Source organism: Muscardinus avellanarius, assembly GCF_963383645.1.
Source record: "Muscardinus avellanarius genome assembly, chromosome: 14".
In the NCBI taxonomy this organism is placed as follows: domain Eukaryota; kingdom Metazoa; phylum Chordata; class Mammalia; order Rodentia; family Gliridae; genus Muscardinus; species Muscardinus avellanarius.
In genome coordinates, this window is record NC_137800.1 from 15,475,620 (window position 1) to 15,488,304 (window position 12,685).

The following is a 12,685-nucleotide window of genomic DNA, read 5'->3' on the forward strand; positions in this document are numbered from 1 at the left end:
CACATTTTCTTTATTCATTCGTCCCTCTGCTGCTGGGCACCTAGGTTGATTCTGGACCTTAGCTGTCTATCATGAACACAGCGGCCACAAGCATGGCCCTGCCGCTGGCTCTGTGGTATGCCGATCTCATTTCCTTTGGTTAAGTAACCAGAAGTAGGGATGGTAGGTCACAAGGTAGGTGTATTTTTAGTTTCTTGAGGAGCCTCCAGGTCATTCTCCACAGTGGCTGTACTAATTTATATTCTCACCAACAGTATATAAGAAGTCCTTTTTCTCCACATCCTTACCAGCATTAGTCTTTTTGGTAGCAGCCCTTTATAACTGGGGTGAGATGTTATCTTATGTGGTTTTGGACTTGCATTTCCAAACTGGCCAGTGGAACTAGGCATGTTTTCATAAATGTGTTATCACTTGAATGTCTTCTTTTGAGAAGTGACTATTTATATTAAAATTATTCTTTACAATCTGCATATGAATGGCGGGCTTCCGTTCCTGAGTCCAGGCAGTGATCAGACCAAGATTTCATGCCAAGTAACTTCTCTTTTCTCTAAACTACCAAGGAGAGCTTCAAACTCAGTATCTATAAGAGCTTCAAACTCAGTATCTATTTTAAGTACATACTTCAATTGAGAATCTTGCAAAATGTTGAATATTACAAAATCTGCCAAGAAGAAGTGTGCCTAATGCATCATTTTAGTTTAAAAGGCAAAGGACCCTGAGATTACGCAACCAGAAGATTTGATAGACAATTCTAGAAATAAACTATTTATTACCGTCTTCCTTTATCCATCTGCCATTCACATCTCATTCCAACAACATTCAAAATCTTAAACAACCTCTCCCAAGGGTCCACGATCTGGGATGATTTTTCAGTCAGCCCTTCTATGATGTACTTCTGAGAGCTACGTTTGCTCGGTGACATTAAGTCAGATGTATCCTGGGTACCTGAGAGGTGAGAAAAAGAGTAGCCTATAATTAACACAACTACTTACTATTTGTGTGGTAAACAGACTTGATAGACTTCTCATTGAGCAGAGCACAGAACCCAGACACACTGCAGTCGCGCACTGCATACGACTTCAGTCAGTGATGGACTGCTTCAAAGGCAGTGGCCCATGGACTGCAAAGGAGCTCAAACTCCTGCACCTGGTGAGCACGTCACTGTACAAGTGGCAAGAAAAAGGAAACAGCAGAAGAATCAAGGAAAACTAGCACTGAAGGGTTTAGCAGATGCTTTTGCCAACTGCAACAAGCTTCCAAAAAGGTTTGAAACACGGACCCAACCAACACCCAAAGGTAATGGAGCGGAGAGCTCATGGTGCCATTTCTACTTACAAGCGAACTCTGATGACAAACACAAACCAGGCAAACCTGAGACTGAGAAGAGTGGCAGCTCTCAAGAAGATCCTCATGGAGGTCCCTCGGGAGGGACTCCAGCACAGAAGGGCACTGGGCCGAGGAGCTGAGCTCCAGGCCTGGCATGGAGCTGCCCTTGGAGACCGTCCAGTGGGACAAGAATGGAGGTGGAGGCGGGGATACTCATGATCCTGCCCCTGCGAAGCCCAAGTGGAAGGAAGGAATAATAAACCATCCTGACCGTCTACAGTCTAGGCCGATGTGTACACTTGTGCATCCGTTTTGAACAGAAAATTTTTTTAATTTTTTGAAAAGTTAATAGAAAAAAGCTTACAAAATAAGGACACAAAGAAAATATCTTTGCTCAGCTGCATAATGTGTTTGCATTCTAAGCTTATGTGTTATGAGTCAAAAAGTTAAAAAAAAAAGATTCACATAGCAAGAGTTGTAGTAAGCTAAGGTGTATTTGTTACTGAAGAAAAATAGTTTTCATAAATCTAGTGTAGCTTAGTTGTACAGTATGCATGTATTTATGTATTTATGTATCTATTTGTTTATTTGCAGTACTGGGATTGAACCAGGGGCATTCTACCTCCAAGCTACACCCCTATCCCTATTTTCTATTCTTTATTTTGAAACAGGGTCTCACTAAATTACAGAGGGCCTCACTAAGTAGCTGAGGTGGGCCACGAACTACGATCCTCCTGTCTCAGCCTCCCAAGCACTGGAATTACAAGCGTGCGCCCACGCCTGGCTATTGTACAGTGTTTATAAGGTTTACAGCATGGACAGGGATGCCCTGGGAACATCCCCTTCCCCCACCCACTCACTGATGTGCCCAGAGCAACTTCCAGTCCTGCCAGCTCCATTCACGGCAAGTGCCCTAAACAGGAATACAGCTTTTTATCTTTAATGTTGTATTTTTATTGTAGCTTTTGTTTAGATGTACAAATAGCTACTATTGTGTTACAACTGTCTATAGTATCAGTACCTTAGTACACTTACCAGCTTGTAGCCCAGGAGCAATAGGTTTATATACACTTGGTGTCTGTACAAAGAAATTGCCTAGCAACACATTTCTCAGAATGGATCCCCATCATTAAGTGCACGTGTGATGCTCAAGGACCAACAAGTCATAGGTATGGCTACGGAAACATCTTACGTGGTATTTATATCTAGAAAGCACCAGAGGAAAACTATCAAACTATCTACATCCAGAGATGCAGAAATCCAGTGATGGGGGATTTCTGAAGTGGAGATTTTACTCAAGCCTGTCTGAATAAGACTGTAATTTATTCCTACTTACCTTGATGCTGATTTTCTATCTGAGCAGACCTAGTGACATAGTTGATATAAAATTCAGCTGCTTTGTTCAAGTATTTATATAATAAGTTGGCAGGCAATCGGACATCATGATTGTTAATTATTAAAGGAAGAACATCACAAACTGTTGAAGGAAAAATAAGGAAAAAATCTGATCAGGCTGTCTACCCTAGGGTTCTGTCAATAACAATTAATTTAGCATCTAAAATATAGAGGTGGGGGGGAACCCTTTATGGCATATTTACTTAAAAACTGTCACACCAAGGGACCCAGTGGGAGGAAGCAATAAGGAAAGAGACAATCCGATCCAGCACGGTGGGTAAAGGTCTAGCGTGCATGCTGGGTGGCAGGCTCAGACGTTCATTTTAATGTTTCGCACTTACGCATATGGCTACACATATTCTTCCAGAGGTATCAAATATTGCATAATAAAAGCTTAGAAACTGTTTAAAATGCTTGCTGGAGTGGAAAAATAAACAAGGACTTAAATTTCACAGCACCAAGCACTCAAATGAATTCTACAAACGACTTTATCCCTGAAATGACCCTTACCCCAGCATATTCTACTTACTATAAGGAAGAAATTCAAAATAGAGTTTTTCTTACCAAATAATTTTCTAAAGCAGTTGACAGGAGATTCTTGCTCTTCAATGGTTTCTGCTTCCAATAGTACTTCCCCAAGGCCAAACTGTTTCAAAATAAAATTAATCATTTAACTGTGTACAGCTGAATGGCAAGAAACAGGGTATTCTTTTATTTATCATATAGTTTATACAGTGAAACTTCTTTGAGAAGCAAATCTCATTTAAAGACTAAAAAACAAAAGAACACTTCAACAACACAGCGCAGAATGCCAAGTTCACGTGACTACCAGACCACTCTGGGCTCAGTTATTCTCCTCAGAACTAGCAGAATTAAAATGCTAACAAAATATGTACTGAGACTTCAGAGAAACACTGGAACTAGAGTAAGGATAGTATAGAGAGATTTTCTAAGAAATGTAGAAACTGACTTTCCTCTTAACATCAAGCTGTATGAGATGAACAAAACTTAGTTAGCAATGACAAGAGTGGCCAGGGGGAACCAGACACACACCCTGGGCTAGACTAGCTGCAAAGGCCTGGGTTTCAAGGCCACATGCCCAACACCGAGGCCCTAGCGCAGTACCACGTCCTTTATCAAAATCTACCAAGCTGAGCCGGGCGTGGTGGCGCACGCTTGTAATCCCCGCACTTGGGAGGCTGAGACAGGAGGATCGCACGGGTTTGAAGCCAGCCTCAGCTACTTAGTCAGGTTCTCAGCAACTTAGTGAGACCCTATTTCCAAATAAAGTATAAAATAGGTCTGGGAGTATAGCCCGGAGGAAGAAAGCCTCTGGGTTCCACCTCTAGTACCACCAAAATAAAAAAATAAATAAATAAAAATAAAAAATAAATGCAGATCCCTTCCCAGAGCCTTGAGGGGAAACATGGCCTGCGGACTCTTTGCCTTTGGACTTTCAGCTTCCAGAATTGTGGAAGAATTTCTGCTGTTTTTAAGCTTCCCCATTTCTGGTACTTTTTAATAGAAGCCCTAGAGACTAATACAAGGAAGTGTACAAAAGTGTAGCCAAGGCCAGAAGCCAGAAAAATGGCATGGGAAAGAATGACCAATAGAGTCTGAATAAATAAAATCAATGGTTTGAATCCTGATACGGAAGTTACTAAAACATTTAAGACTCAGGTGCTTCAGGAGATCCCAGCCCTAACCAACACCTGCCAACAGGACTCAACTTTGATCACAGATGTGGCAGGAATAGAGGAAAAGCAGAGTCCACGGGGCAGAAGCACATGAAAAACCTATCTATTAAGACCATAAACTACAGCTCTCACTTAAATTCAACCAGACTACCAAGCACAATAGAAAAAAGCTATTTTTTACTGTCTAGATGGCAAATAAATACTACTATCATTTTAGTAACTATTTCCTTACACTGATAAGACAATGTCTCCTGGAAATGTATAATTAACATTTGGTAATGGGATGTTCTGGAAATGTATAATTAACATTTGGTAATGGGATGTTCTTTTATATACACTGACAATAAATCTCTGCCACCGTCCTTTCTCGGCATATACACGCGTGAAAATGCTTGTATGTTCAGCAAAATTGCTTCACAGAAGCAAAGCCCCGAGAAGGAAGCGTCATCTCTGGCAAAAGTACTCCTTGCTCTTAGAATTCTATACTAATAAGCTCCAATGATGTAAAACGGGATCCCAAAAATTAGGACTGTGGAAGAAGTTGAGTCCGTGAAAGATAAAATGTCTGAGCCCTCAGACTTTCTCTGCATTGTTCCAGCTGTAATAAAGCACAGTCAGAATTCAGGGGCTGCAAAATTCCTCCCAGCCTTTCTGTAGGCAGGTCCTTTGATCTACAGATTAGCTCCCAATACTTCTCTGCCAGCAGGAGAGGTTGCAAACACAAGTTCCTACCTTTTTCCCCATTCTCCAAAGAGATGTAAAATTGTATCTCTGGAATCTGGGCCATCTGCCCCCCTCTCTTAGAAATGCAAATAAGCCTTTTTTCTAGCCTTGACCTAACAAAAGCCTACCATTTGTGACTCAGCAGCAGGATAGTAAAAAATCCCAAAAGTCTGCAACAAAAAACTGACTTCAAGATTATTCATTAAAGAACAATTATAGAAATCTAATCACCTGTGTTATAATGTTTTGGCCCTGTCTACTAACTGTAATATAAGTATTGCCTCATAGGAGATGGCGGAGCAGACAGGACCGGACAAATTCTCGCCGCAGCCCTCTGGACCTTGCCAGACAGAGGAGGGCATGGACAAAGCCCTAGGAACAAAAAGACTCCAAAAGGATTAAAGGAGATCCTAAAAGACTGAATTTCTCCAAAAACGGATTTTGGGTGTGACACCCCCCCCCCTCCCGCCTTTGCAGACTCCTTTCCAGACTTTGGACCTTGCCCCCTAGGGCTCACCAGTGAGGCCAGAAACCTGATTTCAATGACAAAAAGCCAAGGGGGCTGACTTTAATGGCCAAGTCTCAGACAAATCTTAAAATGTGATGCCATGGATCTTCTTTTATACTGTTTATATTGTTTATACTTAATGCCTCACTATTGTCCTTTGGTGCTTACACTGGGCATAAGGGTATAAGTACTGGTGATGAAAATTAAAACTCTGTCAATTGCACAAGAGGCAGTTGTCCATGTCAGTCATTTCAGATTTTTCCCAGAGAGGAATCTCCATTTTTAGTGTCATAAAAAGGGAAAAATCACTGTAGAGAAGTCTCTGCAGAACTACAACCGAAGCCTTTGCCCACCTTTCTGAGAAACTCGGTCCCGAGCGGACTCAAGTGCCAGGATTTATTACCCAAGCGGAGCTAGCCGTCGCAAATCTTTTCATTTGAGTTCAATATATCTAGTACTCCTGGAATTACTTTGTGTGTGTGTGTGTGTGTGTGTGTGTGTGTGTGTGTGTGTGTGTGGTACTGGGGGTGGAACCCAGGGGCTACCTAACTCTGGGCTGTACTTTCAGACCTACATTTATATATATATATTTTTTGGAAACAGGGTCTCACTAAGTTGCTGAAAACCGCACTAAGTAGCTGAAACTGGCTTCAAACCTGTGATCCTCCTGTCTCATCCTCCCAAGCGCGAGGATTACAAGCATACATAACCACACCTGGATCTCCTAGAATTCTTTACCTTAGTATAATACACAGTATAGCTCTCTACTAGACGGATAAACCTGTCGGTAATCAATTTTATTTTCACCTAAGAAAGGAAGGCTCAAATCTTACCCCGTGCTGTACCACCGTTTCAGGAAAGCGCCTTAGAAGCAGGAGCAGCATTTCTGAGCGTTCCAATGTGTTGAAGCACTGTTCTGTGACCTTCAGCAGCATTTCACACTGGACTCGACCAGGAAGAGTTTCAAATAAACCTGTATGCAACACATTGCACCTTTAAAATGTCTTTCAGAAAGAAAATCCTATAGCCGGACATGGTGGTGCACACTTGTAATCCCAGCATTTGGGAGGCTGAGAGAGGAGGATCACAGTTTGAGGACAGCCTCAGTTACTTAGTGAGTCCCTTTGCAACTGAGTGAGACCCTGTTTCAAAATAAGGAATAAAAAATAGGGCTGGAGGCATAGCTTGAAAGTAGAATGCCCCTGGGTTGAAGAAGAAGGAGAAGGAGGAGGAGGAGGAGGAGGAGGAGGAGGAGGAGGAGGAGAAGAAGGAGAAGAGGAAGAAGAAGAAGAAGAGGAAGAAGGAGGAGGAGGAGGAGGAGGAGGAGGAGGAGGAGGAAGAAGAGGAAGAGGAAGAGGAAGAAGAGTAGTAGTAGGAGGAGGAGGAGGAGGAAGAGGAAGAGGAGAGGAGGAAGAAGAAGGTGATGAAGATCATCCTGAAGCAAAAGTATGAAGACATTTTTAACTGTAGAACAATGAATAATTGCTGTGGTCAGGTCGTACCTACAACCTGGCAGGCTGTGGAATGCCAAGGTATTTGGCACAAAATGTTTGCTGAATAGTGGCAAAACATTTGGAGGCCTTACTGATCCAGAAGATAAGAGCGATAGGTGTGGAGAGTCACACAGTGCTTGTAGCAGGTTAAGATAAAAGAGTTTGTACTTGTTTAAGTGTAAATAACCCAAACCATTGACTTTCTATTTTATCTTGGATTTTTGTAATCTTTGATCATGTAAAGAAACCAATACAGAAGCTTACAGAATAATGTCATAAGTTATAAATAGTTTCTCCCCTGCTTTGTGGAGATCTGGCTTATCTATGATACTTTTTGGTTACTAAAAAATATATTAAAAACAAATTCCATTCCCTGGTCTCAAGGGATCTAAACAAATACTCAAGGGACCAAGTAACATCATTACAGATTTTTAACTGCTTAAGAATAAAGTATGCACATGGGTAGCTAGGCATTAGTGGCACATGTCTGCAGGTTCACAGCCAGCCTCAGCTAGGTGGTGAGGCCCTGTTTCAAAATAAAGAATAAAAAATAAGGCTGGGGCCGGGCGTGGTGGTACACGCTTGTAATCCCCGCACTTGGGAGGCTGAGACAGGAGGAGCACACAGGTTCAAAGCCAGCCTCAGCTACTTAGTGAGGCTCTCAGCAACTTAGTGACACCCTGTTTCCAAATAAAATAGAAAATAGGTCTGAGAGTATAGCCCGGAGGTAGAAAGCCTCTGGGTTCCGCCCCCAGTACCATAAAAAAAAAAAAAAAATAGGGCTGGGGATATATAGCTCAGAAGTAGAATGCCCTTGCATTCAATCTCTAGTACTACACACACACACACACACACACACACACACACACACACACACACACTAATACCACAGATATGACTTTCTAGTGAAACTTCCCTCTATGATTTAGTATTCTAGAAATGATAATTAAACATCATTAAGACATTACTCTATACTTACTTCTTAAAAATTGGGTTTGTTTATCCTGTGAATCATTTCTTAATGCTGAGGTAATAATGCTGATTTCTCTCCATACCACCGGCTGATCTGGGAAATTCACAAACCTGTTTTTAAAATGAATGCATTGAATTAAAATGACAGATTCTATAAATATCCAAAAAGAAAATAAGAATGGGCAACACGAGAGAGAGAGAGAGAGAGAGAGAGAGAGAGAGAGAGAGAGAAAGAGAGAGAGACTCATAATACCCAATGTTGACAAGGGTGTGGGAGAAATGGCACTCCTAAACATCATTTATGGAAATATACACTGGGATAGTCTTTTTGAAAAGTAATTTGATAATAGACCAAAACTTAAAATAACAGAAGTCAGTATGGAGGTTCCTCAAAAGACTAGGAGTGGAGCCAGGCATGGTGGAGCACACCTGTAATCCCAGTACTTGGGAGGCTGAGACAGGAGGGTTGCAGATTCAAGGACAGTCTCAGCAACATAGTGAGACCCGGTTTCAAAGAACAAAAAATAAGGCGGGTGTGGTGGCACACGTGTGTAATCCCCACGATCCCCACGCTTGGGAGGCAGAGACAGGAGGATCACGCCGGTTCAAAGCCAGCGGCACTGGCTTAAGAGACTCTGTTTCCAAATAAAAAAGAATAAAAATAGGTCTGGGAGTGTAGCCCAGAGGTAGAAGGGTTTCCAGGAACTCCAGTACCACTAAAAAGAAAAAGAAAAAGAACAAAAAATAAAATGGGCTGGGGTTGTAGTTTGGAGGTAGAATGCCCCTGGGTTCAATCCCCAGTACCAAAAACAAAAACAAAACAAAAAAAAAGGACTAGGAATGGAACCCCCGTAAGACCCAGGTATACCGCCACTCCTTCGTGTCTTTCCAAAAGAACTGAACTATTCCATGCATATCCAGGTTTATAGCCGCGCCATTCACAATAGCTAATAGCTAATATATGGAACCAGCCTAGGTGTCTGTCAACAGATGAATGGATAATGAAAACAAAACGTGGTATATACACACAATGGAATTTTACTCAATCATAAAGACCAACAACATTATGTGTACAGAGCTACAGAATATTACACTTCCAGTCCCAGGAAGTCAAGGGTTGAATGTTTTCTCTCCTACGTGGGAGCTCAAAAAAAAAAAAAAAATAGAAAACAAAAAGGGTCTTAATGGAGGAGAGTGGTCAGAGAGCAGTGGGAGAAAGTGAGGAGTGTAAAAGGAAGAATGGGCGCAAGGAGCAATTCACATTATGCTGTGCCCACGTAGGAAGGTGTCACTACCAATCTGACTACTGAGAGCACGTGGGACCTGCAGCGTCCACACCCAGACCTGTGGGCAAGTCTGTATGGCTCTGAACCTCACTACGATGTCTAACTGCCATGCACCAACAACAAATGCCTGTATTCTAAAAGGCATGAAAAACAGTGAAGTGAGCCTCTACACACAGGGAGAGGAGCCCATCCCGGTGGGAGAAGACCTGAGAATCAGTAACTTTGGTGACCTGTCCTAGCCCCTCCGCAATTTAAATGCACTGTGTAGAGATGGATAAATATACCTATAAAACTTAGCTGATTAATTTAGGAAGGACTTTCACTTTTCCTTCTCTTCTGACTTAAGGACTGCCTGAACTTTTGCGATGCGGGGGGTATATTTCCAAAATAAAATGAAGCCTGGCATGGTGGCGCAGGCTTGTAATTCCCCCCCGCGCTTGGGAGGCTGAGACAGGAGGATCATGCAGGTTCGAAGCCAGCCTCAGCTACTCAGTGAGGCTCTCAGCAACTTTTTCCTGTTTCCAAATAAAAGAATATAAAATAGGTCTGGGAGTATAGTCTGAGTTAGAAACCTCTGGGTTCCACCCCCAGTACCACAAAATAAATAAAATGAAATGAAATGAAATGAAAAGTTTTAATAAGAATCAGGCACCAGCGATTAAGGGAAGGCCTCGCCCTCGTGTCTAAGTAAGCTTTGAGTACCAGGGGATGTAGGCACACCTGAAGACCTCTCCCCAACGACCCTCTGCACAGACAGAAACCAAGCCCACTGCGCGGCCGGGGGGCTTGGGGCAGGCACTCACATGTCGTAGAGCAGCCGCCCGGCCGTGGCGATCCTCTCCGCGTTCCGCTCGATGGTGTACATCTCATACTGCAACACACGGCAGGTCCCCGTCAGCACCCGTCCAGGCCCCGGGGAGGGAGGACCTGCGAGGCCGAGGCTCCACCCGGGGACCCGGGGCGGAGGAGAGCGGCCCTGGGCTCACTCCCCGCGCTCAGCTCCTGGGATTAAGTGGGTCACGTCTCGAAAGTGGCAAGAGCCGAACAAAAGGCTGCCATCGTGATGAATGGCCGGGCGAGTGGCCTTCCCTGGATCTCGGCCGTCTAGGCCGGGTAACATCACACACCCCAAGGGACCGCGGCCCCCTGCAGCCCCGACCTCGGGGGGTCCGCGACCTCGGCGGGCGTGGGGAAGAGGCTGGAGGAGGAGCGCGGGGAGCCGGGGGGCGGCCCCGGGGGCGTGCGCGCCTCCACGCCGCGCCCGACCTCACCTGGATGTTAAAGTCAGCGGGATAGAGGCTGCGGGCGGTGATCAGCCACGCCTTGGCTGCCCATAGGTCCTGGGGCACCAGCTCCCGGGCTCGCTGCACCAGGAACTCGCTGTCACCCTGGGCCGACATGACCCGGGAGCCTGCGAACCTTCTGTCTAAACGCGGCCAGATCTTCCGGCCCTAGACTCGGGCGCCGCCGCCTCCGAAGCCACTGCGCATGCGCGGAGACGCACGGCGCGCGGAGCGGAGCGGAACGGAGGGCTCCGCGCTCCGGGCTTTGCGAGCAGCCCTCGCCGCCAGGCTCCCGGTTGCCTCTGTGTCCGCTCTGGTGCTTCCGCGCCGACGATTCAGGGTCGCCTGGAAACTCCGGAGAGTGGATCTACGTTCTTGCGGGCTCCAGTGTGACCCTGGTCAGATTAGGGAGCATGCGCAGGAGCCCAGCGGGCATCCCTGAGCTGCTTAGGTGCCTAAGGCTGCCTATAGGAGGTGCCGGGCTGGGATGGTGGAGAGATAGCGAAGCGGTGGTGGTACTCAGCCCGGGCGAGATCCGGAAGAAGTTTAAGAAGGAATGCAGAGGGTTGAGTCCAGACCCATGTAGAAATCTCCCGGGGGTCTAAGCGGCTCTCCTAGCTTAACTCAGCTCCAAAGTCTGGGGCTTGGCTGGAGGGATGGTCAAGCTTAGCATTTGCTTTGGTGCTTTTGATCTTGCCTAAATCCACCCATATTTCAAGGTTGTTTTGCCATTATTCACTGGTTTCTCCAACAAACATTTATTTTACACTAAAAATGTAGAACGTATTTTTGCTGAACACTGTGGGAGCCTAAAAGATGCCCAAGTCACTGACCTAAGCGAAGGTTTTATATGTTACAGACGCCTGACCATCGGAAAAAATAATTGTGAGATTTGCATGATCTCTAACCAGAACTGTAACAAGGATTGAGAGGCTGCTCTTTCTGAAACACTGACTCTTCACCTGAGCCTGCAAATGTAAACAAACCGGCATCTCTCCCCTCCGTTTGTATCTGTCTTCTTTACTCAGAGCCACAAGGAATTCCAGGAGGGCAGGCATGATGCATAAATGCCCTGTGATGAGTGGAGCTACCCTTTCTGGCAACAGCAATCTTATAGCTTCCTGGAAGACCCTGCCCAACCAGCCTGGAGATAATCCTCAACCAGACCACACTTTGACCAATACTCTGTGCATTTTTCTGGTCCCCCTTGTCTATCTATGTACTCTGAACGCTTAGGTCATTGTCTCTCCCCTAAGTCAGGGCTGGGAACTCAGGTCCCTTTGTCCTCTTAGCATAGCTATGCTGACTAAAGTCCCTTTCTGCTTTCACCATTACTGTTTGTGTTTGGCATTTAGGGCTGGTGGCCTGAACTACTTGTGGGACCCCCAGAGTTGGCGTCTGGCCTAGGACTTCTATAGCAATCAGTGCCACTCTTAGCAAAACTCCAGACTGGCTTTCCATTTGAGAGAAGAAAGCAACAGTAATAATAATAATAATAATAATAATAATAATAATAATAATGAGGAGGAGGAGGAGGAGGAGAAGAAGGAGGAAAAGGAGGATGTCTCAGCTATAATAAGAAAACAGCACTATTAATTTTCCTTTTTTATTTTTTATTTTTATTTGTGTGTGTGTGTGTGTGTGTGTGTGTGTGTGTGTGGTACTGGGGGTGGAATCCAGGGGCTTTTATAACTCTGGGCTATACTCCCAGACCTATTTTATATTTTATTTGAAAACAGGGTCTCACTAAGTTGCTCAGAGCCTCACTCAGTAGCTGAGGCTGGCTTCGAACCTGTGCGATCCCCCTGTCTCAGCCTCCCAAGCGCGGGGATTACAAGTGTGTGCCACCACGCCCGGCTTTTAATTTTCTGAATAGGATAAATGTACCAAAAAGTAAGTTCTGAGTATTACAATTTTTAATACAATTTTTAATACAAATTCTATACAGCACGAAATCTTACCAACTTCTGTTGCCATCAGTGCAATTTAAAGCCAAGAAATA

The 12,685-nt window shown here is 44.6% G+C and overlaps 1 protein-coding gene across 1 annotated transcript in view; it reads right to left on the reverse strand.

The window, feature by feature from the left end:
- The window catches only part of INTS10 (integrator complex subunit 10), a gene marked incomplete at both ends in the record, with an annotated part of 34,124 nt that extends 23,324 nt beyond the window's left edge, over positions 1-10,800 (reverse strand). The window contains 7 exons of the mRNA XM_080709805.1: positions 774-945; positions 2,663-2,803; positions 3,286-3,367; positions 6,483-6,622; positions 8,122-8,225; positions 10,204-10,271; positions 10,672-10,800. Of these exons, the coding sequence (XP_080565931.1) occupies positions 774-945; positions 2,663-2,803; positions 3,286-3,367; positions 6,483-6,622; positions 8,122-8,225; positions 10,204-10,271; positions 10,672-10,800 (836 nt within the window). The remainder of the gene's footprint in view (positions 1-773; positions 946-2,662; positions 2,804-3,285; positions 3,368-6,482; positions 6,623-8,121; positions 8,226-10,203; positions 10,272-10,671) is intronic.
- Positions 10,801-12,685: the final 1,885 nt, after the last annotated feature.